Raw genomic sequence first — 26552 nt, forward strand, 5'->3', positions numbered from 1 at the left:
AATAGACTGGTTCCAAATAGGAAAAGGAGTACATCAAGGCTGTATATTGTCCCCTCTAATTTAACTTATATGCAGAATACATCATGTGAAATGCCAGGCTGGATGAAGCACAAGCTGGAATCAAGATTGCCAGGAATAATATCAATAACCTCAGATATGCAGATGACACCACACTTATGGCAGAAAGCAAAGAAGAACTAAAGAGCCTCTTGATGAAAGTGAAGGAGAGTAAAAAAGATGGCTTAAAGCTCAACATTCAGAAAACTAAGATCATGGCATCGGGTCCCATCACTTCATGGCAAATAGATGGGCTATTTTTGGGCTCCAAAATCACTGTAGATGGTGACTGCAGCCATGAAATTAAAAGACACTTGGTCCTTGGAAGAAAAGCTATGACCAACTTAGACAGCATATTAAAAAGCAGAGACATTACTTTGCCAACAAAGGTCCATCTAGTCAAAGCTATGGTTTTTCCAGTAGTCATGTATGGATGTGAGAGTTGGACTGTAAAGAAAGCTGAGCGCAACCTAGATGCCCATCAGCAGATGAATGGATAAGGAAGCTGTGGTACATATACACCATGGAATATTACTCAGCCGTTAAAAAGAATTCATTTGAACCAGTCCTAATGAGATGGATGAAACTGGAGCCCCTTATACAGAGTGAAGTAAGCCAGAAAGATAAAGAACATTACAGCATACTAACACATATATATGGAATTTAGAAAGATGGTAACGATAACGCTATATGCAAAACAGAAAAAGAGACACAGAAATACAGAACAGACTTTTGAACTCTGTGGGAGAATGTGAGGGTGGGATATTTCAAAAGAACAGCATGTATACTATCTATGGTGAAACAGATCACCAGCCCAGGTGGGATGCATGAGACAAGTGCTCGGGCCTGGTGCACTGGGAAGACCCAGAGGAATCGGGTGGAGAGGGAGGTGGGAGAGGGGATCGGGATGGGGAATACGTGTAAATCTATGGCTGATTCATATCAATGTATGACAAAACCCACTGAAATGTTGTGATGTAATTAGCCTCCAACTAATAAAAAAAAAAAAAAAAAAGAAAGCTGAGCGCAGAAGAATTGATGCTTTTGAACTGTGGTGTTGGAGAAGAGAGTTTTGAGACTCTTCAGAGTCCTGTGGACAGCAAGGAGATCCAACCAGTCCATCCTAAAGGAAATCAGTCCTGAATGAATATGGAAGGACTGATGCTGAAGCTGAAATTCTAATACTTGGCCCACCTGAAGCTAAGAATCGATTCATTTGAAAAGACCCTGATGCTGGAAAAGATTGAAGGTGGGAGGAGAAGTGGACGACAGAGGATGAGATAGTTGCATGGCATCACCGACACAATGGACATGAGTTTGAGTAGGCTCTGGGAGTTGGTGATGGACAAGGAAGCCTGGCGTGCTGCAGTCCACGGGGTTACAAAGAGTCAAACACAACTGAGCGATTGAACTGAACTGATATTCAAGTTTACACAACATACAAAAATCTATTCACAACCAGTAAAGCTTTATAGCAAAAAACAGCCTATAGGTTGAACTATTATATGAAGCACATTGTCAGAATTAGATCATGAAGGTGTAGGAAAAAGCCTACATAATAAAAATTCCTATCTGGATAAGTAAGAATATCTTGTACAGAGCATCTAGGTATATTAGTATAAAAATGGAGTAGTTCAGCCCAAAGGTCTTCATGTATAATAATCTAAAAATCTAGTTCCAAAAGATGACAATTTAACTTACTGAGTACAGTATTTTTCAATAAAACTACTTATATGAATTTCTATATTGTATCTTTCCATTTTAAGCAACTTATTTTCATAAAATTCATACTTTAACGATTATTATCTCTACCTAACTTACAAAAATATTAAAAGTTCCCCCATTATACCCACAACAGTAATTCCTGACATTAAAAAGTTACAAGGATACCCGTAAGGGAATAAATCTATTTCACTACTTTGTTATCAAGAGCCAAATCAAACATACTTGAAAGAATGGTGACTCAAAATTACTCCTTAAATTTACACAATTGGATATGCAATTTTAAAGAGATTAAACCTAGTGGAATTCTTTTAAGTAACCAGTAAGTTGCAGTTGGGGACTTCCCTATAGCTCAGATGGTAAAGAATCTGCCTGCAACGCAGGAGACCTGGGTTCAATCCCTGGGTCAGGAAGATCTCCTGCAGAAGGAAAGGCAACCCACTCCAGTATTCTTGCCTGCAGAATTCCATGGACAGAAGAGCCTGACAGGTCACAGAGTCCAACACACGCTTACTTAGGCTAAGCGACTAACACACACACAAGATGCAGTTAAAAAAAGGGGGGGGGGGTGCTTTAGAACAGGAAAGACTTGGGCTGGCATTTGAGCTCTGCTTCTAACTAGCTGTGTGACAGGATAGTAATACTTCATGTATAATACGGAACAATTACCTTGATAATTTTACAGATTATGTTACATAATAGACATTAAATGCATAATCTGGCATGTTACTGGGACACTAAAGAATTTACACATTTACTTTTTCTTCTCCCCTTTATAATTCTTAGATTAGGAATTAGAATCTGAACTTATTTGATAGAGTAAATGCAGTGTTGGGCCATATGTAAGTTAGTATGTTTTAGGACACAATTTTAGTTCACACAGAGTGCCTACTACCTACCAAGTACCTAAGAGAAAAAGATGAAAAACATATGGCCCAAGAGAGCCACAGATATATTCTGTACTAGAGTAACCTAGCAAGAGATAATGATGCCTTAACAAGGAAGTGGTAGCAGGTACAAAACAAAAAAAAAAGGTTTGAGAATTATCTAAGAAAAAAATATACAGGACATGGTGAATGGATGTGGAAGAAAAGAGTCTGAGGAGGAATAGGATGACTTCCAGGATTCTGCCATTTTTGAGAGGCTGGGCAAGTTATTAATGTTGATGATTGATAAGCAAATACAGGAAAAAGAATGCAGGGATTAGGACCGGAGGGGAAAGATTAAGTATTCTTTTGAATAGATGAACTGAAGCAATTTATAGATGGCAAGCTATCAGTTGGATATCTAAGTATGAAACTCAGGGAAGAGGTCAGAACTGTATTCTTTCAATAAATCATAGGAATGAAGGAAATCATTTGGGGACACTATGTAGAATGAAAAGATCAATGGGCCAAGGGCACACTTAGGAGGTTAAGAGGTGGGCAGAGTAAGAGAAGCTTACAAAAGAAAATGAATGGTCAGAGAGACAGGGAAAGAATCAGAAGAGTATAGTATTTCTAAACTAAGTCCTGTACAGAATTGAAAGAAAAAATAATAAACCATGATATAAAATGCTAGGGAAGTTAAAACAGGACTAACATAAAATCACTAGATTTTAAAAACAGGACAGTCCTAACTTTTGCTAGAAAGTTTCAGTAAAATAGTGGGGGCAAAAGACAGATTGTAGTGGGTTGAGAAAAGTCTGAAAGGTAAGAAGATGGAGACAGCAACTATAGACTACTTTGAAGAAGGTGATTCTAAGGCAGAGGAATAGTTACCATGAAGGGGACTCAGGGTCCAGACGGGAGTGGGGGGATTTGGTTCGTTTTTTTAATAAGAGTTTGACCATATTTATAAGCTGAGGGAGAACAGGAGGGGCTGAAGATACAGATTATTAAATGATAGCATAAAATTATAGGATTATGAACACAGTAGGAAGTTGGCCTGAATAGGAAGGAAGCACTTCAACCTCTGGGACAGGACAGGAAGGAGAGGTGAGTAAGACTAGAAATCTGAATAAATCTTTGCCTGATTACCTTGAATTTATATAAAAAACAACAGAGTTCCCATGGGCTTCCCCTTGTAACTCAGTTGGTAAAGAATCTGCCTGCAATGCAGGAGACTCAGGTTCGATTCCTAGTTGGGCAAGATCCCCTGGGGAAGGAAATGGCAACCCCTTCCAGTATTCTTGCCTGGAGAATCCCATGGACAGAGGAGTCTGGCAGGTTATAGCCTACAGGATCGCAAGAGTCGGACATGACTTAGCAACTAAACCACCACCACCCACTGATAGTGAGGTGACTGGAGAGGAAACTTGAACAGAGGGGCAGAGGTTTGATAAACAACTGCTGAAGCAAATTTTAAAAAGTCACCAAGTAAAAGTGATATAAGGAGTCACAAGGTCCAAGCTTAGCAATGAAATATGAGTTTGCAGTGGCACCAATATAAAGTTATAGAATGTTCTGGAGCAGTACTCAGCACAAAGTAGAGGGTATTAAGAACAAAGAAGGTTTAATTTAGTTTCAGAATTTTGTAAAGTAGGACAAAAAGTTGAAGGCAACTGTGAGAGAGAGCAGTTCAGATGGTCTAACATGAAATCCATGTCTGAAAGGAAGAAAAAAGTAGGAGGCTTGAAAGACTGGCAGAAAATGGAGTTCAGAATGGACTGGAAATCAAATAACAGTGTAAGAGGGATGAGACTACGAACCATCTAGAAGGTTATTTATAGCCTGCAAACTACTGGATTTCTGATGCTGAGAAATTTTGGGTTACAGGAAGATTCAAATGTAGCAAGTGCTTAATGATCAGCAGATAAATGTTACAGGAGTTAAGGTCAAATTACTAGGAGGCTAGTAAATGTAATGATAATATGGACACATTACATTACTGAAGAAGGGTGGAGAAGCAGCAAGAAATCAAGTGTCCAGGTCTTAAATGAATGTGAAAGAAAGACTGGGGATCAGAAGAGAAAGAAGAGAGTATGAGCTTGATCACATGCAACAGGGATTTAGAAAGGGCACTCAGGTGGCTGGACAGATGACTATGTGGCCTCTTAACCCTTTATTAGCAGGATGTGTTGAGAGAGAGTCCTCCACAGAGGGAAAATACTCTCTTCTGAGAGAGCTAAATAAAATGGAGGGAATATAGGAGCGGATGTAAAGAGAAAGGTCTGGGAGAGATGGTAACAAGATAGGTCAGAGGTATCAACCGGGAGGGAAGCATGACAATGAGAGTATAGAACAAAACAGACTTAATGACCTCACCTAAGGTAAATCTAATTCGTGAGAGCTGGACCACAAAAAAGGCTGAGCACGAAAGAACTGATATTTTCGAATTGTGGTACTGGAAAAAGACTACTGAGAATCCCTTGGACTGCAAGGAGATCAAACCAGTCAGTCCTAAAGGAAATCAACTCTGAATACTCATTAGAAGGACTGATGCTGAAGCTGAAGCTGCAATACCTTGGCCACCTGATGCAAGGAGTCTACTCACTGGGAGATCCTGATGCTGGGAAAGATTGAAGGCAAAAGAAGGGGGTGGCAGAGGATGAGATGGTTAGATAGCATCACCAACTCAATGGACATGTATTTGAATAAACTCCAGGAGATGGTGAAGGACAGGGAATTCTGGTGTGGGGCAGTCCATGTTGTCACAAAGAGTCAGATACAACTGAACGACTGAACACAACAAATCTAATTCTATGAAATAATGGAATTCAACTGTGCTTAACACAGTTAAATCCTAAAATACTACAATGTTTCTACACAAAGTCTGGATTTAATTTGGAATTAACATATCTCTATTAAAAGTTTAATTTTTTTCTCTTTTAATTTCCATTTGAATTTAATTCTGACCTAAAGATGATAAAAGATGTATATATTAAAATTCCCCAGATTACTGAATTGTGAATAACATTAACACATTTGGCACTATTTCTGAAAAATGATCAGCGAATTTCAGCTACATAATTGAAACTGTTTTCACTTATTTCAAATCTAGGATACATTCCTATTGAGAGAATATACCAATGTATCTTGAAGGTGTGAGCTACGTGGTCACTTTTTGCCCTCTCACAAACAGCATGGGATTTAATTTCATTTATACCCTGCTTTTGAAATGATAATTTATTCAGATATACAGCAAAAACTATTTGTCCATTTATATTTTAAAATGAAAAAATTTGCCCTCTATTGTAATTTTAAGTCAGAAAAAATCATGGATGAAATCTGGTCAGAAGTTTGGGATCTAAATTCTTGTCAATTTTATATTAAAGCAAAGTCAGACTAGAAATATTTATGCCCATCTTACATTCCAAAAATATAAAGCTTATCCCCTTGCATCATAGACACACCTAAACTACTTTAGAACAGACTTTATTTTTTAAACTCTTTAAAAATTTATTAGAGAGAGCCTTCAAAGAAGTAGGATTAGAGTGGGAGCATGTAACAAGCCCTGGCACCAAACACGGCTAGTGTTTGATGTATAATATATACTAAAGCTATTATAAAGCTGCTATACTAAAGGGGAACATGATCTTCAAATGAAATGGAGACTGAGCAAACAAACAAATCTCAGACTCACAACCCACATAAATATAATACAAATGAATAATACAAAATTAACACAAAAGCACTCTGTAAACCTGCCTGAGTGATTTTATTACAAAACACATTACTCTAACTACCAGAAATGTTAACTCTCAGTCTGGTTTCCACTGAATACCTTTATAAATAAATGTACAGATTTCAACAACAATTTAAATCTATAAACACAATTATGTTAAAAACTAAGGTGTCAAAAAATTATAATTCTCAGACAAATCTATACAAATTTACAAGTAAATCTTCAAATGCTACTTTCTATTTCTTAAATGTGAATATAGTACTAAACTTAATCCTACACAAGCACTAGACACTTAACTTAGAAAATTAAAACAGTAATTGTTTCACAAGTTTTAAATCATAACTAGTAAAGATATTATATTTGCTTTGACATAAAGTTTAAGACTAGGATACGAAACAGAAAACAGCAAATTTAAGCAGTATTAATAGAAAAAGAAATTGACCTCTAAATAACACTTCGAAAGTCAAAGTCTAGTCCAAAATAGTGTACTGGTTAAGCAAATTAAAGAACACCCACATTATAGAATACTATACAGCCACTTAAATGTTCTGAAGAGTATTTAAAGATACGGGAAGATACTCACAATATATAATGTGAACACAGAAAATTATCTACATGGTAAGATTCTGCGTGGTATAAAAGTCCTTACTGGAATTAAGGATAACGTCTATTTTCTTCATTATTATTTTTCTATGATATATATTACTATTATAATCAGAAAGATTTTACTTACAATCACAAATTTATCATGTTCTTACCTGAAGGTACTAGAGAATCTTGTTCAATAATTCTTGCGGAGGCCAAATCACTGATAATATACTGTAACCTTAAATGTCTGAATACTGACACAAATGGTTTTCCTTGCTCAGTTTCAAGGAAGGTCATACCTTCAAAATCTACAGAACAAATAAAACCAAACAAAAAAGCTTAAACTAAATAGCCATTCTTTTCAAAATCTATTAATTTATCTATTTGAACTTGGGGAGATTTAGAAAAAAGCCCCAGGAAATTAACTTTGGTCCTAATTAGACCCTTGGGCTGGGAATTCAATTGATGCCTTTCTGGGGATTGGAGCTTACAGAACATAGCCCAGCAAGGTGGGAAAGGAAGGCTTAAGAATGGTGGTTGAGGGTAGGATATCTTTCTAGAATCCCTTTTCCCAGGGACTGAACACTTCAGTGGAACTCGAGCCCAAATGCCTCACTCAAGGGTCTTCACAAGACACAAAGGACCTGGAACATTTCTTGGCATCTTTCTAATTTATACTTTAGTTACAAGTGATGAACATTACTTAAAACCTTAATTCTGTACTACAATACAAAATAAGATACAAAGACACTGTAGCTGTGAATCTGCAACACAAGGGTAGTATTTATTGTTAAAATAATTCAAAGTTATGAATTTCTTCTTCAGGGAGAATTTAAGCTTATTTCCAAAAATACTCTCAGCTGCATTCCAATATGCTCTCATGAGTGGGAAGGAAAGGTCTGCTGCTATCAAGCGTGGAGTTGCACATAATCCTTAGCCTGTTTTCTGTTACAAGGTATACCCACAGCAGTGGACTCAGCCTTGTTGCTATTAAGGATAGGAAATAAAAGAAGCAATCCTTAAGTATAACTATGCAGAAAATTTTCTAAATTTCTATTGTTCTCTTGGTCCTGATGCATATATATCTGAAAAGACAAATAATTAAGATAACCTAAGAGAAATATTGGGCTTCCCCTGGGCTTTCCTGGTGGCTCAGACGATAAAGAATTTGCCTGCAATGAGGACCCAGGCTCAATCCCTGGGTCAAGAAGATCCCCTGGAGAAGCAAATGGCAACACACTACAGTCTTCTTGCCTGGAGAATCCCATGGACAGAAGAGCCGGGTGGGCTACAGTACATGGGGTCGCAAAAGAGTCGGACACGACTGAGCGACTAAACAACAACAAAGAGGAATACAGTAAAATGTAGTGGATAAGGGGACTGCAAGTGATCTTTTTGGGCTTATTTTCTGGGTATTTGTCACTTTTATAATTTAAAGACTGTTTGAAATAAACTTTGAAAAACAAGGGCATCAGGCCTTATGCAGTAAATGTTTCCCTGAAAAGTTATCTTAAACTGTATACTTTTATACTATTGAGGCTGAGACAGAGGGCCTAGAGTGGGAAAACCAGAAGGCAGAGGGGACCACAGCTTCCTATTCTAGTTTCTGCCACTCAGGCTACAGAGTAATTTCTCTCTTGATGGACTGTTGCAGTTAATCCAACTGGAGCTCAAATGAGCATAAATTTATGTCAAAATGTACCTAACATCTACTGTTCTATTGAGCCTCTTTGTCTTTTTAGCTTTTCTACCTTATCTTTTCCAGCTTTAACTTCTATTTTTTAACTTAAATTTTCTCCTCTACTTTTTTCCTTTACAATTTCTTAAATCCCTCTTTAACTTCCATAAAGTATAACTTAGGACAGAAATTTAGTGTTTTATTCTTAAAGCAAATCAAGTTAGATTTTATTGCTATGGTCATTTACACATTTTTGGTCATTAGCTTCAAGGAAAAATAATTACCTAGTAAATCTCACTACATAATTCTAGAAAATTTATTTAAATAAGACTAAAAGAGCACACTGAACTTTAATATAAGAGTCTCTATTCACCAATACACCTTTAAAAAAGTTAAAAAACAATCTAAACTGAAAGATAAATGCAACACATATTTGTGACAAAGAATTGGTTATTAAGAATATATAAAGAATGCCCATAAATCAGTAAGAAAAGACAATTACAATATTAAAATAGGAAAAAGACCTGAACAGATGTTTCACAGAAGAAACATATGCTGATAAACACACAAAGAGCTGTTCAATCTCTTTAGTTTTCAAGGAAGTGAAAAGCAATACCACAGTATGAAATAGTTCAATAACAACAAAAACAGGATGATATGTTGTCCAGGAGTAAGTTGAATCTGGCTTGTACTGGCTCACAGGAGCTGATGGCATGCATTTCTTTCCAACTCCACATTCAGTAGTATCATGTTAGCCTGAAATTAGTCATGCTAAGAAAATTTGTTATCATTAAAATTTAAAAAAAAAAATGCTATAAATAAGTGATTATTTTTTCAGAAAGCCAGCTTACCAGCACATCACTATGTTATGCATTCATGTTAAGACATGTGTAGAATGCCATAACATTATTTTTTAAAAGCAAGGGAAAAATAAACACAAAATTAAAGACAGTGGTTGGGGAAAGCTGAAGTGACACAACAGGAAAGAAGCCCATGAATAGACTGAATTATTAATGTTCTAGTACTTGATTAGTTCATTGAGGTTCAATACTTTTTTTTTTAAAGAAAAAGGTAGCTATGCATAGGTAAACAATGATAGTGAATTAAGAAAATCATGAACTAAGGACTGTCATTTTTATCCACTTTTTTGCTCCTGATGGCCATTAAATTTTTTTTTTCTGTAATCTCTTTTATCCAACCTAAATTTTTTCAGTATAAATAAGGGACTGAGTTAGATCATTGCCAAGGTCCTCTCCAGCGCTAAAATTCTCTATCAATAAATCAGGGTTCAATTTTAATTAAATTTCAATTTAAAAAAAAAGTTTGAATAACAATTTTAGTCACACCTTTTCTCCTCTTAGAAAACCAGACATCTGTTTCAGTCAAAAGCTGTTTTAAAGATCCATTCCAAGAAGGCACAAGTTGAAGGAACATCCACTAGATTAAAAAAAATAAGTAAGAAAAAAAACCCGTAAAACTTCATCATTTTGAGTTCACATTTTCAAACTGCTCTCTTAAAATATACTATCTAAAACATGTAATTTCCATTTTATAAGCAACTGAAAGAAGTACAACTATTACATGATATGCTCTTGATAAGCCTTAAATTCATCATGGCATTAATTGTGGTCCAAAGATAAAAACTAGATGAGCATATATGGAATAAGCTAATACCTGAAAAATATTTATGGCTTCAAATGCACTATAGTTTTAGTATTGAAAAGGTAAATGTTCTACATGTGTGTGTGTACACACATACATATAAAATATACTATATTATAGAGTGTAGACACAATACACATATATATATACAGTATATAAAATTTACTAATTTATTTTACTCAATTAACAAATTTCACTACATACTATGTGACGTTAAAAAAGAAATTAAATATGGGAAAAAGGAGTTTCTCATTGTCTAACTGCTGTTGAGACAGTATGCACAGTAATGAAGAAGATGAATTTTTAAATCCTGGCCCTGTCAATTAATAGAGAGGGAAATTACCTAATTTATCTGGGCTTTAATTTCTTCATTTGCAAGATGAGCATGATAATATGTCAACCTCACAGGACATTAGAATTAATACGGGTAACATACTTAGAGCAGTGCCTAGCACATAGTAAGCATTCATCAATACTTATGAGAAAGAAAGAGTGCTACCAGTGGCTCAGAGATAGAAATGGGCTGTCTACCGTCCTTTAATGATAGGTGACCACATTACTAAACTTCTTTGAGGAAAAATAGTAATAGACTCTCACCCAGAAGGTGACTCATTCCCAGGTTTCATGACCATATTAATGTAAACTTGGTGCTAAGGACAAAAGGCTAACAGCAAAATCACGCAGTGGGGAAAGCAACAGACTAGAACTCACAGACCTGGGTTCTGTCTAAGTGTTACCATCTACAGAACAAAAGTAATAGCCCATTTGTCTCTTCAGAGTTGTGAAAACAAAATTATACTAAAAATGTTGAAACCTTACAAAAGGATGAAGTGAGACATATGCCTTAAGTACAAAAGACCTTTAAAAGAATCTCAACGTTCTCTAGAAAAATGTGTGAAAAATTCATCATAAAGTTATTAATTCAACTAAAGCTCAATTCTGAAAACATTTCTGAAAACCATATAAAATATTTAACATTTCTGATCATGTAAATAACATGTTAATTATTGAAAAAAAAAAAAAACCTTGGAAAAAACAGAAATGTATTCCTAGAAAAGTATAAAGAATACAATTAAAATTACTCATGATACCAATTCCCTAAAGCCTAAAGACTTAGCATTCTGGCATATTTCCTTTTCCTTTTCTTGCATGTATAATCACTCTCTTACCACTGGACACTAGCTGTTTTTAGTTTTTCACTATTATAAGCAATGCTGAGTGGCTATCTTTACACACATCACATTATGGAAATACCTTTTTAAGGGCTGTGTATACATCCATCTCCACTTGCATCACAAACAAGTTAGATGAACCAATGAGTTGTTTCATGACATTTATACTAGAAAAGATAAAACAGAAGTAGTGAGCCTCGCTTTATACCAAAGTTAAAGACCCTGGTGGAACTGAAAACTTTTTAAAGTCCTTTTTATCAAAAGAAAACACGGAATTAAAAAACTACATCAGTCTTTTTGCCCAAGACAAAGAATCTTAGACAAAAACAATCTATTTGAATGTAAGGATACTTATAATTCAGACTGTATGCTGCAAAAGGTTTTTTCTTGCACTGCTGAGGAAACAAAGAGTTTGCTCCACTGATTAATAAAGGTAAAGCAAAGTCCTAATAAGATAAGTTTTAGCATACTCTGATAAAGTGGCAGCCTTCCCTTTCTTTTGCCTTTCCCTTTTATTCAATTAACAAAAATTCTGTCAAAATTCACTGAAGGAGATTTATCTTCAAAGTAACCTTTTACCTCTAGGCTTAAGAGAATTGTTTAGTCATAAAACAAATTTTTATTTTATTAAGGAAGTAATATCAAGAAATAAGTGTTAGTGTAAATTTAGAATGGAAATGATATTACTAGCTCTTTCCTTTTTTCCCTTTCCCCCCACTACCCTAAAAACAAGCCAGAAGAGCATCTGTATTTTTAAGGTGACCACTATGATTTATCTTCCTTTTGAAAAAAGCTCAGTGAGAATTATAGAAGAGAAAAAATGTTTCTAATGACTTTGTTTATGTCTTGACATCATTTAGGTGATGATTTTCTGGTTGAATACAATACTTCTCAAATCTTTCTATCAAAGTACCTCTTAAGGGCAGATGAAAGGAAAGGACCCAGGAATCTAGGAGAAGGCTAGTCATAAAAATAACATTTCTATTAATTTTTGTACTTATAAGCCCAAAGAAACTTGAATTCTCTCTATTCCACGATGTATTTAAACATAAAAATGTTTACTTCTCTCCTACTCCTCCCTACTCTTCTCCCCCCAAAAGTCAGCAAAACTGACAAACCAGTAAGCCACTCAATGTTAAGCCTTTGGTTTTGTACATTTCCATCAGAATGCTATATACTCCCAGGGACATTTGTACCCCTGTTTCAGAAAAGGGTACTGAACCCTGTTCTGCAACCCTGAAACCCTGAAAGTGTTTATAGAGTCTCTGGTCTTTAAAAGTTCATTCCAACTCTGAATTTCTCAGACCCATAGCAGATATGTTAGCTCCATTATTACAAATAAGTTCAGAGAGAGCAGAGACCATGACGTAATTATCTCTGCCTCCAAAGCCCTTAACAGAGCACCTTTACATATAGCAGCCATTCAGAAGCTACTTGAAGGGAGGAAGGAAGAACAAGCAAACCAGATCAGAAGCCCACCTTAATTGTGAATTTAGTTTCATCAGTCTTAGTAACATGTTTAAGACAACTTTCTCAAATGTAATTTCTGGATAATAAGAGATGGTGATTTTTAAAATAAATGTTTAGATTCTCTAAGAGTCCAGCAAAAGTGAGATAACCCTAGAGACTTTCTATAGTTTTATAGCAGCAATGAATTTTTCCATTAAAATTGATCAAAACAGTAGACATAATATGCACTGTATCCAAAAAATGCATTGTATCATTTACAACAAAGGAAAGAAACTTAGATACATTTCATTAAGTTCACTTTTTCATAATATATTTTTGTTTTATACAAAAATGTCTTGCATATTTTAACAAATGAAGAACCGTATTTTGGATAATTATGAAGCTCTTTAAAATTCAAATACCTGAGTTCTTTAAAAAGTTCAACATTCTGGTGAGTCATCAAATTGTTCAGAAGCCATTCAAGGCACCTGAAATTAAAACATGGAATTATTTCATTATACATTATATATTTATGGTTTATTAAGTAGGACATACAGTTAAAGTAAAAACAGAATATTAATCTTGCTAGGACATGCTCAAATATTTTAATTTAACAACTGGAAATTTAGTACTGTTTTTGTCAGCAGTTAGTAAGGGAATAGTCCCTTAATATTAATAAGAGTCTTTCTAATTGAGAAAACTTCAAGTTTGTGTTAAATGGTTTATGAAGGGCCTTACATACTTCTGTTACCTTCTTTATAATTTGAAAATGGGTACTGCAATTCTCAAGAGTTAAAAACACTGCCAGTAGTTGCACTGATATACAGTCAGCCCTCGGTATCCGCGGGTTCTCTATCCGTGGATTCAACCAACCGAGAATTGAAAATATTGGAGAAAAAATAATAACTTCAGAATGTTCCAGAAAGCAAAACTTAAATTTGTCGCAAGACAGCAACTATTTACATAGCATTTACACTGGATTTATAACTATTTACATAGCCTTTATACTTGTATTATAAATAATCCAGAGATGATTCACTGTATACAGAAGGATGGTTATTTGAAAATACTACACCATTAAATAAGGGAGGTGAGCAGACGCATATTCTGGTATCCACCCAGGTCCTGGAACTAATCCCCTACGGATAGTGAGGGACGACTGTAATAGCTATTATGCCTACTGCTTTAAAACATTTAATAGAAATGTACTGTAAAGAGGGATCATAGTTTTTATAAGCATGTATAACCCACCCACAGTCACAGAGACCACACTTGAGGAGTTTACTAATTAGTCCAAATATAAAAAGGAACCTTTTATAGCAAATTCTATTCTTTTTCTTTCTTTCTTTTTTTAATAGCTATACATTCTCGTAAGAAACCAAAGCAGTCAAATTCCCAAAAGTGGAATCAGAGGAAAAACAAGTAAGGTAACTCACTTTTTCTTTACAGAGTCTAATCCATAGGTCCCTGCTGATGTGTAATAGCCACACACAGTTTTCACATTAATTGTCTCCTTCATTGTCTCACCACACTGCTGTATTAAACCATCCTGTAAATATAAATAAGCACTGGAAAGGCCCATTTCATGCGGGAAAAATTAGCTCTGAATATGTGCTTTCACATATTAAAAAGAAAAAAAAAAAGGAAGAAAGAAAGAAAAGAAAGAAAACCATTAAGTGCAGCAAGCCTAAGTCTTTTTTGAAAGTTCAGTAAAACTTCCTAAAAAAAAAAAATTCAGCAAGTATTCAACAAAATACTTGAACTGAAAAATGGAAGGGAGAAGGTAAAAGCAGTAAAACAGAGATAAAAATTCCTACTCTCTTTTCTGTTCTCCTCCTCTCTGGACCTTTGCAAACTTAAGCAGCATTCTGTTTTGCCTGTTCTTTTAAAACTAAGACCTTTTTACATAGTCAGATGACTATGTAATGGGCTAGGCAAGTACACAGTATGAGTCAATTTAAACTTACATTGAAATTTTAATCTAAAATGTTTATATAGAAGATTTCATATAGCTAATTTTATTTAATATAGGGAAAGAATTCTGTCATTTTTTACTCAAATTTCTGAGCTATATTCACCATGCAAGAGTATTACTGTTAAATAGCTAAGTCACAAAGATAATGCAGAAAGTGAATTTACTCAAATTTTTGAACTACATCCACCATGCAAGAGTATTATTGTTAAATAGCCAAGTCACACAGATAATGCAGAAAGTGAATTTAGAATAAAATTGAAACAGGATTAAAAGTTTAAAAAGTATAATTACTGAAAATAAGTATTGAAAGGATCAAAACATTAAAAAAGTCAAATTACCTCAGCCAAGGATATTTAACAAGCTATTAACTATTATTTCAAATAAATCAGTATAAAAATGCCACATAAAAAGAAACTTAACTTTTTAAAATGATCGAATAAAACGTTGACTCAAATTGGGATTTTAAACTTTCCGGCAAGCTATTCTAGACTCCGCCCCTTTCCTTTTAACATCCATCTGTGTCATCAGGTCTAGAGCATAATCCCTGCTTAACCTTGCAAGTATCCAGTTTTCCTCTTCATGCTTTTACCCTCAACTAGACCCTCCCGTGGATTACTGCAATAGGATTTATACTCAACTTTCCTTTCAGCTCATCCTTCACATTGATAAAGCATTCTTTCTAAAATACAACTCTGTCTTTCCTCTGAGTAGAACTTTTCAAAAGCACTTATAATATGCAAAGTGTTAACTTTTTAAAAGGTACTGAGGGACTTTCGTGATCTGGCCTCTGCCTCCTTTTCTCCAACCCTTCTTCTGTTCTATGCTAGATCTGTGTTCCTCTCAGATTCTCTAATGCTCCATTATTTTCTCATTTCTATATCTTAGTTTTCTGCATGAAATGCTCTTTCTTTCCCCTCTATTCTTACTTTACAAGATAAACACATATCTAGTTTTTAAGACTCAACCTCAAACACAACTTCCTTCTTTAACACTACCAGGTTTAAGTGACCACTTTGCACATCCACTAAATGCTACAGGAAGTTTATCATCATATCTATAATATTGGGCAGCTCTTACTTTACTCTTTGGGCCTATATATCAACCCTTCCTCCTTGACTCTATACACATTACATTGTGAGCTTCTTGAAGACATAGATATCTTTATTTACCTCAGGATCTCTATGCCTAGCTTGGCACACTGCTCAATATACGTCTGTTGAATGAACAAATCTGTCATTCTACCAATAGATTATATACATTTAGGTGGTTTACACACAATTATTTCCTAAGAAAACATTTACATAGAAAGCACTCAATGTTTTCCAAATCCATGAACTATATGAATTAATAATCAAATCATAAGCCACTTGCTTCATAATAGTCAAGGAAGTCATTAATGAACAGAAGGAAGTGAAAGTCGCTCAGTCATGTCTGACTCTTTGCGGACCCCATGGGCTATATAACCCATGGAATTCTCCAGGCCAGAATACTGGAGTTGGTAGCCGTTCCCTTCACCAGGGGATCTTCCCAACCCAGGGACTGAACAGGTCTCCTGCACTGCAGGTGGATTCTTTACCCGCAGAGCCACAAGGGAAGCCCCATTAATGCATAGAAATCTATAAATGGATTTAGACAAGTATATTTGTTCCACATTATAGTCATTCTAAGATCTCTACATAGAAACAGCCTGCATTCATTTTACACAAGTATCAAGACCCTGCTCATTTGTAGTAAAGTTTTTGGTTAAACATTTTAAATGACTTATCACAAAAGAAGTATTTATATATTTATTTTAAAAATTATAAAAAGCTAGGTTTTATTATTGTTTTTGGAAGGGATACCTTGAAACAAAGACACAAGTGTTACTCTTTTTTGAGTAATACACATACTTACCAATTGCAGCATACAAGCTGCTGCCAAAATGGCAATGACTCGACTTGGCTTTATTAAGACATCATCTCGATACAATGACCCAAATGCCACCTGAAGTGCTGAAATCAAAATACACAGATAGAATGAAATAACAATTTTAGCTGTAAGAATATTACAAGAATAAGGACAGTCTTTATACACTAAGACATATGTCTAAATCTAGTATAAAAGGATAAGATGATTATCACTAATAAAACTACTAGTAATGGTTATGGACTGATGATGCTTTAATAACAATGTTATACATTTCCATCAATTCTATCAAATCATGCTGGATTCTCCTACATCTAACCTTGTTATCAGTTAGTGATCAGAATTAAGACACCCTTGGAAAGAGTTTTATGACGATATCCCCGAGTAGATCAATCATTAAGTACAACTACACAGACCAAATGACAATCTTAACCCTGGTGTTTCAGTACTTCACTGCGGAGCATGGGATCCTGGTCCTGTGAGTGAGTGCTCAGTTGTGTCCAACTCCTTGTGACACCATGGACTATAACCAGTCAGGTGGTCGTCTGTCCATGGGATTTTCCTGGCAAGAATACTGGAGAGTGTTGCCATTTCCTCCTCCAGGGGATCTTCCTGACCCAGGAACTGAACCTGCATCTCCTGCGTATCCTGCCACCACAGTTGTTTGAACCTGTCCATCCTTCTCTCTACTGCCATTCTCATGTGTGTCCTGCAGGGTTTGCTTTATAAATATTCTTTGCCTATGAGGTCAGTACTGGGTACTTCCACTTCAGTTATCAAAGAGAGAAGCGGGAGCACCAGGATAGGAGTTAGAACTATAGTCTGATCCTACCTCACTAAGCTGCTCTGAGACCTAAAATAAGTCTCTTAAATCCTCCTGGCCTCAGCTTCCTCATCTAAAGGCCATTATAACTCTAAAACAATACTGACTACCTGATACATCTACTTGTTCCCAGAAAAGATCTTTATGTATAGGGAATAATCAACGAATACTGTTTACTGGCTTACTGTTTATTGGTCATACTTCTCCTTTCTTCACTCTGCATCCTCTATATCCCAGGCAGATATATTTTTAAACATGAAGGAAACAGATTGATAAAGCTGACATGACAAAGTAAGATTAGGGATACACAGAACAGAATTGATAAAGTATAGAGTAAATCAATAAAAAATTGTCACTGTGGAGTGTTAAAAGGAGCTTTTTTCCTGGTTAACAAGGTTAGAAGAAAATATTTTCTGCCAAAAGGATAAAAAGGTTATTTTTTTTAATCATTTTTACATAATAGTAATTATGGTGGCAGTTACCTTCTATATCAATATTCTGGTCAGGAATCTCCAGTTCAATGGTATTCATGCTGGATTCTTTCCAAGAACCACTGAACATACTAGAAAAGTAGCCAGACTTAACAAAATGAAAAAGAAATTATGATAAAGACACTATTAGGTTTATCAAAATACTATGTTTTTAATTAAAGAAAACTAAATTCTCATATTACTATCTGAACTGAATTCTTATGTTACTACTTGAACCAACTAAACTTTTCACTAAGTGGAACAATTTCTGAGTATATTACATATATATGTTTTCCTTTCAATAGTACTCTAAATTCAGGCATAGAAATTATATATTTAAGTATCTCATAAACATATGACTGCACACAAGATGGACATAAAATAATACACTAAGGAAGAGAGAAAAGAAACTAAACACTGTTGAGTCCTTATTCTATCCTCTTCCCCTAACTTTTTCCACTTTTGTCAACAGAAGGCACTAAATTAAGTACCTCAGTGGAATGACAAAAACACACTCCTAGGCTGCTCTGACAATGAAAACTCAAAATCTGTTTCCTAGACCAAACTAAGTTTTCACTAACAATATTCACAGTGTATCTCTTACAGAATGAGACTTTCCATCAGACAGGACAAATATTCATGCAAAAGACTACTGTGAAATACAATAAGAAAGAACAAGACTTAAAAGAATTTGAGTTGTTTTAAGCAACTACCTTGGCTACTCAAAGAGAAAAATAAAATACTTACTTGACATAAATATATTTTGTGTAAGCTCCACTCTTCTCCTAGAGCACAAATCTTAATGTCACTGTTTTCACCATTTAAAAATAATGTTTGATAAATATATTTGGATGTACTCTTCAGTTTTTTCCTGTTAAAAGAAATGCAAACATTATATATGTGTAATACTGAGTATTTTACTTATTTTGCATGTAACTCTAAATACTCCTTTTGCTCAATTTCTATTAAATAGAACCAATCTGCCCACGGTGTAAAGATAGAGATATTATACATTCAAATATACTTATGAATGGAAGGGCACATAAAAAACTAATAATAGTGGTGATCTCTGGAGTACTCTTCCCAAGAGGAGCAACAGTGGATACAGGGGGGTGGAGTGGGAGGGAAACCTTTCACTATACACCTTTTTGCAATTTTTGAATTAAGTCAATTACCTATTCAATAAAGATAAATCAGCATGATGATTTTGCTTATTTCCCTGTCTAGAAATCAGCACTATGGACAATGTCAATATAGTTGCAATAATACTGCAACTACAAAATGAAGAATAAGACCTACCCAAGTATATTAAAAGTAAGTTACATTTGCTGTTACTTTAGTACCAAATGACTTTTTTTTAAATGTAATTTACTTTTATTTTTGGTGTGCTTGGTCTTCATTGCTGTGCGGGCTTTTCTTTAGTTGCGGCAAGCAGGGGCTACTTTCCAGTTATGGTGTGCAAGTTTCTTATTGTGGTGTCTTCTCTCATTGTGGTGTCTTCTCTCGTTGTGGATAATGGACTCTAGGACATGCAGGCTTCAGTAGATGCAGCTCTGGGGCTCTAGAGCAAAGACTCAGTTGCGGAGGCACATGGGCTTAGCTACTCTGTGGCATGTGGAATCTTTCCAGACCAGGGACCGAACCCATGTCTCCTGCATTGGCAGGCGGATTCTTTATCATTTAGCCACCAGGGAAGCCCCCAAACTATTCTTAAACTCCTAAAAATGTGTTTTTCCCTAAATTAGACAAATGGTTCACAGCCTCAGACCAAAGGTTTTCAAAACTATGCTCAATGGAGCAGTGTCTTCGGCTTTACAAAGGACAGTGAGGAGTGAACTCTGGGTATCCCATCTAACCTCAACCAGAACAGCATCACATATTATTATGCATCTGTAAATATCCTGGATTTGTGCATAAGATTTAATTTAAAGGAAGAATTGTGTAATTTTTGTTTTGACAATCTGTGATCAAGACGGTCCATCCAGTAGGTGAGGAAACCCCTAGGCAGAGGTTGCTCAATATTTTTTATACTCCTGGCCAATTCTGACAGCTTTCCTAGTAAAACTTTTAAATGTTAAAAGAAAAAAAAATCATTAATCATTGATTATTAATGAAAATGTAAAATTAATAATTGATTACATTTTTTATTACATGTTAAAAAAAAATCAGTAATCATTCTGACGGCATCTTAAATCTGTGTATTGAATACCTCTTCCCAACAGACAATAAAAATTGCACATGCTTTGGTGGTAGACAGACTTGGCTTTGAGTCCCAGCTCTATGACAGCTCAGTTACCTTACATGTGAGAAAAGGGTATAAATATTCACTTCATTGGGTTACTGTAAGAGATAAATGAGACAAGTAGTCTCCAGTTCCTAAAAGCACTCTCTCTAGATTATATGAAGGTTAAAAGTGCAGAAAGGAATAAACCCACAACAGGAATAAGGTGAGGTTGGGCTTATCACGTGATGAGAAAATTCCATGGATCTGGAAGTTAGAAAACAAACTGGAATGGAAAAGAGCAGTGAAAGCCACAGCCCAAAATGTATCAGGATCTAGAATGGAGGGTGAAGCCCTTCAGAACTGTGGGGTGGGGATGGGGCTGGGAGGACGAGATGTCAAGAGAAAAAGAAGGCAGAAGTGAGGAAGAAAATGGGGAAACTTGTTCCCCTAATGACCTCCACCACTATGAACACAGAGCATAGGTAACTCCTGCAAACAGAATCCAAGGTTTTTCTAGAAAGAAACAGAATATATTTATCAGGAAGAATTAAGACTCTGGTGTAGGTGTTGGAGCCTCATCCTGGCATTTGAGCAATCTGTAACGTGTTACTTGCCAACCTATTCACCAGGATTTAATCCTGGTTCCCAAACAGTGTACCAAAGCACCTGGAGCACCACAGCAAACTCAGGGAGGCATGTGAAATATTCCAAACTTAAAGGAAATCACAGCAACATCATTCAGATACTATGTGATCTACACTATTAACTTGTTTGGACCTGACTATTAAATATTTCTTTAGGGCCAGAGGTGCCAAGAAAAATATTACTGAGACACCAAGGGTACTGTGAACCAATAACATTTAGGAATCTCTGTTCTAAAACAGAGCATGCTGCACCCGTATACAACCATATACAACTTAGTAGACAGTCTTCCTACTCAAAGGGGAGGCTCAGTAGTAATAAATCTATTTACTCAACACACACACACACAAGCTACCCATTTTGAGGCAGACAACCAAGGATCTCCCAACATGAGGAAAATTAGGAATATTAAAGACTATTTTTAAAAAGAGAGAATTTGGCATCAGAGGAAATGTATAATTCAGGGGAAAGAGAACTTAAAAAAAAAAATCCCAACACTTTAATTATAACTAGCACACCTACAGAGTTGAGATTTTTTGTTGTTCAGCCGCTCAGTCAAGTCCAACTCTTTGAAACCCAAGGACTGTAGCACGCCAGGCTTCCTTGTCCTTCATCATCTTCCGGAGCTTGCTCAAACTCATGTCCATCACAGTGGTGATGGCATCCAACCATCTCGTCCTCTGTCAACCCCTTCTCCTCCTGCTTTCAATCTTTCCCAGCAACAAGGTCTTTTTCTAATGAGTTGGCTCTTTGCATCAGGTGGCCAAAGTACTGGAGCTTCAGTTTCAGCACCACCAATCGAAAGCATCAATTTCTTTGGTGCTCAGTCTTCTTTATAGCCCAACTCTCACATCCATACATGACTACTGTAAAAAACCATGGCTTTGACTAGATGGACCTTTGTCAGCAAGTAATGTCTCTACTTTTTAATACACTGTCTAGGTTTGTCATAGCTTTTCTTCCAAGGAGCAAGTGTCTTTTAATTTCATGGCTGCAGTCATCATCTGCAGTGATTTTGGAGCCCAAGAAAATAAAGTCTGTCACTGTGTCTATTGTTTCCCCATCTGTTTGCTATGAGAGTTGAGATTATTACATTTATAAAATAGGATGCTATGATAAAGGATGACTCAGAAGAAGAGGGAGAAAAGAGCTTTCAGGACCAAAAACATGGTTGCTGAAATTTTAAAAAAAAAGGAAAGACAAAGAAAATTTCCTAGAACATAAAGCAAAAAGGACCTAGAAAGAAAAAAAAGAGAAAGAGGTGCAGTCCAAGAGATCCAAAATTCAGTTAAGAGGGGTCCAAGAAAGAAAAAACAAAGATAATAGAAGAAAGGGAATTACAGAAGAAACTTTCCCCAAAGCAGTCTTTAGACTGTAAGGATCCACAAAGCACCAAGGCCATTAAAAGACCTATACTTAAGCACCTTCTAAATTCCAAAATACCAAAGGAAAAATTCCAAAAGCTCCAGAGAGAAAAAAAAAGTCACCTAAAAAGAAAAGAGAATTAGACCAGTATCATATGAATTAATACCATCAAAGATATAAAAAGTTATTTCAGATTAGACTTCTATACCGAGTCAAAAGATGACTAAAGTGAGAGACTAAATTTACAACTAGGTAAGCACAAATTACCTTCTTTAGCAATTTTCTTAGGAAAATATAGGATGTAGTTCCCTCAGAAGAGTTCAGAAAAGACACAGGCTATAGAAAACAGGATCTAATCCTACAGACAGGGTCAATGTCTGTCCCAAGATAAGTGTTGACATAGCAGGCAATGAATCCAGATTGGAACAGGAGGATGCAGGGACCTGGGAGGGAGGTTTGGGTTTAAATAAGACAGACTCCATGCAAGTGTGTTTGGAAAGAGAAAAATCTGAAGACAGGATGAAGGAATATTATTTTTTTGTCAATGGTAGGGGTGGAAGCCAGTCAGAGAAGTCTAGGAAAATAAAAAAAGCAACACACAAAAAAAGAGTACTGTTCTAATAAGCTACAAATGAAAACAGGGTCCGAATTTAAACGCTTAATGGAATGTAAAAAAAAGAAAAAAAGAAAAAAGATTCAATTTAATTATGAGGTTAGAAGATTTCTCCCAAGAGAAAAACAAGTGGTTGTGACTTTGGACCCAGGAAGTACGATTTATAATCCTAGCACACTACGTGACTCTGCGGTGAACAACATTTACATAGCTCTAACAACAAATAACTGTTCACTAGATTTTCATTTTGAGACACTCTGTAGATAAGAAACTAAAGATCTGGTTGCAGAACAGCTGAATTTTAAGTCTTGTTAATGTAAAAGTAAAACATGAACTTGACAAAAGGTATTAGGTAGAAAGTGGGCCTGGAGACCAAAGCTTTTCATGGAGTGGTGGCTGAGGTAGAAGTGCACACGAGACAACCTCAGGAAGTGTATCAGCGATAACTCACAAAATTCCTCATCTTAAAATTTTCTTACACCCTTTGTCCATGCTGAGCTGAATAAACTAGGCATCTTATGCTGGTATACTAGTATAACACACTAGATTCTGATATACACTTCCTAATAAAGATTTGCTTTATTAGATTTTCCATTCCACTCTACTCATGTAATCTGGGGGTCGGCAAACTTTTTCTATAAAGGTCTATATGGTAAATATTTTCAGTTTTGTGAGCCAGACAGCCTTCAAGCTAGTTTTGATGGCATGCCAGTGGGTGGTTTCTTGCTAGCCAGTCTCAGCCTTCCACATCTTAGCAAACTTTTCTACCATCTAGAGGGCCACAACTCCTTTAACATTTGAATCTCAGCTTGGAAAAAGTGTCCCTATTCCAAATTTGTTTCTTCCTTGGATAGTCTGTCTCAGCCCTAGAAGTAGTGACTGCTCCCTATGTCCTCTATTCTTGTATTTTTCAGAGATCTCTTTACTTCAATAATGGTTATATTAAATTTTCTCTACTCAAATTACTATGTAATTTCTTTCAAACGGACCCGGACACATATATTTCTATGTGTGTGTGTTAGACGCTTAGTTGTGTCCAGTTCTTTGCAACTCTGTGGACTGTAGCCTGCCAGGCTTCTCTGTCCATGGAATTCTCAGGCAAGAATACTGGAGTGGGTAGCCATTCCCTTCTCCAGGGGATCTTCCTGACCCTGGGATAGAACCCACGTCTCCTGCATCGCAGGCAGATTCTTTACATCTGAGCCATCAGGGAAGTCCCATATATTTTTATAGTGACATTAAATACAGAGGTCTAAATACTAATTGAAAGGCAGAGATTATCGTATTGGATTTTTTCAAAAACAAGACTCAACTAAATGCTGTCTACAAAATACTACTTTAAGACACAGGTTAAAAGGGAATCAAAACAATGTTGTGAAGTAATTAGCCTCCAACTAATAAAAAAATTAAAAAAAAAAAAAAAAGGGAATCAAAACAAAGTGGTACTAGCTATAGTAATACAGATGTAAATATCTTTATATTTTGTAAAGATAAGGGGAGCCGATTCATCAAGGAGACATAATATTTACTGACTGCTTCCATACCAGGCACTGTGCATTGTATTAGCATCTCCATTTTAGTCATGAGGAAATAAGGCTATTAAGTGCAAAATATAGACTAGAACTCAGAACTTGAGCTCCTAAAACTATACTGCACTAATTCTCCAAAAAGGGAACTGAACAGTTTGACAGTCGGGTCCATTTTTGTAAATATAAACATAAAACTGTATGAAAGGATTTAAAAATCAAATTACTTAGAGGTTATTATGATATTCTTATTTTACAATAAACATGTACGTGTAGCATAAAATTTTACACTCTTTTAAAGTTTCCTTTAAAAAATTACATCTATGTGACCCACTGATAGCCTCAAAAAAAGGTAGCAACGAGACTGTTTATGTGAAAATATATTCAACTTAAAAGGACATTTTAGTTCCCAAGTAAACACTCCGTTTTTCAACTCTTCTAAAAAAAAGGTTAAGCAAGCTGCCTTACACTTGCTCAAGGAATCTGAGTGCTAGAGACGCTGAAAAGACTCTGTTGCTATTGAGGAACAAATGTACACACTACTGATAAATTTCACCTTTACAGTTAAAAAGAGCTCCTGTATGTAATCATTTCAATTCCGCTGTGGGACAACAGGGGTGCCCATTTCAGGGCCTGAATGTACGTGTCTCGTACTATTCAAGGCAGCCGGATGCAAAACAACTTAATTCTACTGCCACCCACTCAAGAGAGGACCAAGGTGTATTACGGAAGGCCGGCCGGCTGGCCCTGTCTAAGGTTTAACGAGGCGCAAGCCTTGGCTTGGCGTTTCTCAGTCTCATCTTGGGGCGGTAGCACCACCCTGGCGGCGTCTGCGGTTTACAAGCCAGACCACGGGGCGTCTCCCCAGGTGCACCCCATCCGGCCCGCCTCGGACCGACTCTTAGGTCTACCCAGTCAAGGGCAAGTCCGGCTCTTCACAGGCTGGGGAGCGCCGCAGCCCCCGAAGCCCCCAGGGCTCATCCCCAGGCCGGGCCTCGGAAGCCGCCCAACAGGTGCGAGCGCGGACAGTGCGGGCGTGTCCCCCTCCTCGCCCCGTACCTTCGAGGGGTGTTGAGGAGCCGCTGCTGCTCGTCCCCTTCCTCCTCATCCTCGTCGGTCTCGGAATCGGGGTTACAGTAGCAGAAGGCCCCGCTGTTCCGCTTGCGCTTGTGACTGCCCGGACAGTAACAGAAGCCATGGCCGGGCGCGTCGCCACCAGTCTCCGGCCTCCGGCCGGAGCCCCCAGCCCCAGAAGCCGGCTCCTGCTGGGCTCGGGCTCGCCCTGGGTGGCGCAGCACCCGGCTGCTCAGCGAGCCCATGGGTCACGGCTCCCCGAGACGGCAGGGAGCGCACCTCAGGGAGCCCAACACAGACGGTCTCCCGCCATGGCCCGGCCACCACCGCCAGCCTCCACAGAGCCCGAGTTGCCTACACAGCCACCTTCTCACGCGCGGCCACGACCGTTGCAGTGGACACCACAGCCTCCATCCTCCGCCCCGCCCGCTGCGTCTGGCCGCCACTCGCGCGAACCGCAGGACCTCACCCCCTAGCTTTTGCAACAAAGCGCGGAACGTAGGGCGCATGCGCACGGCGAGCCTCCGGAAGGGGCGGGGGAAAGCGCGCGTACGTCACAGGTGGAGCCTGCGCAGAATGGGTTGAGGGCGGGAACCGGGCAGCGCGTGTACTGTCCCCGGGGTATTTACGCTGAGCTTGGCTGCTCTCTACAACAATCCTGAGTTGGAGGCAGAACTGCCGTTTAGCTTTAGTTTGGACATCACTTTGTGTTAGCAAGACTGACAATTCTAGCTTATTCGTTCTTTCTGCAAAGATTCCCTAAACTCCAGATGTCTTCTAGGCCCTGTGACCGGCACGGGGCAAAAAAGACATTGCTGTTTGGGGGTCTTTTTTGGAGGAGCTCACCATGTGTGAGCTTGGCGTTGCAGAGTCCGACACGACTGAGCGACTGAACACCAACCTTATGCGAGGGTCACGCCCTGCTCAGGCTTTCCAAGAGAGGAGGACCTCGAATGTGGAGCTTTGCTAAGCCCTTGGATTTTTGTGTATGTGTGTTTTATT

General features: G+C 37.1%; 1 protein-coding gene across 1 annotated transcript in view; it reads right to left on the minus strand.

Moving 5' to 3' along the window:
* GMCL1 (germ cell-less 1, spermatogenesis associated) overlaps positions 1-26048 on the minus strand; it is a 47625-nt gene extending 21577 nt beyond the window's left edge. The window contains exons 1-9 of the mRNA XM_043468975.1: positions 25536-26048; positions 18854-18977; positions 18119-18215; positions 16802-16899; positions 14370-14482; positions 13356-13421; positions 11567-11651; positions 9997-10087; positions 7143-7280 (exon numbers count right to left, since the gene is read on the minus strand). Coding sequence (XP_043324910.1) covers positions 7143-7280; positions 9997-10087; positions 11567-11651; positions 13356-13421; positions 14370-14482; positions 16802-16899; positions 18119-18215; positions 18854-18977; positions 25536-25795 — 1072 coding nt within the window. The 5' untranslated portion in view covers positions 25796-26048. The remainder of the gene's footprint in view (positions 1-7142; positions 7281-9996; positions 10088-11566; positions 11652-13355; positions 13422-14369; positions 14483-16801; positions 16900-18118; positions 18216-18853; positions 18978-25535) is intronic.
* Between the last annotated feature and the right edge of the window lie 504 nt (positions 26049-26552).

The sequence above is a fragment of the Cervus canadensis genome, chromosome 5, assembly GCF_019320065.1.
Source record: "Cervus canadensis isolate Bull #8, Minnesota chromosome 5, ASM1932006v1, whole genome shotgun sequence".
Taxonomy (NCBI): domain Eukaryota; kingdom Metazoa; phylum Chordata; class Mammalia; order Artiodactyla; family Cervidae; genus Cervus; species Cervus canadensis.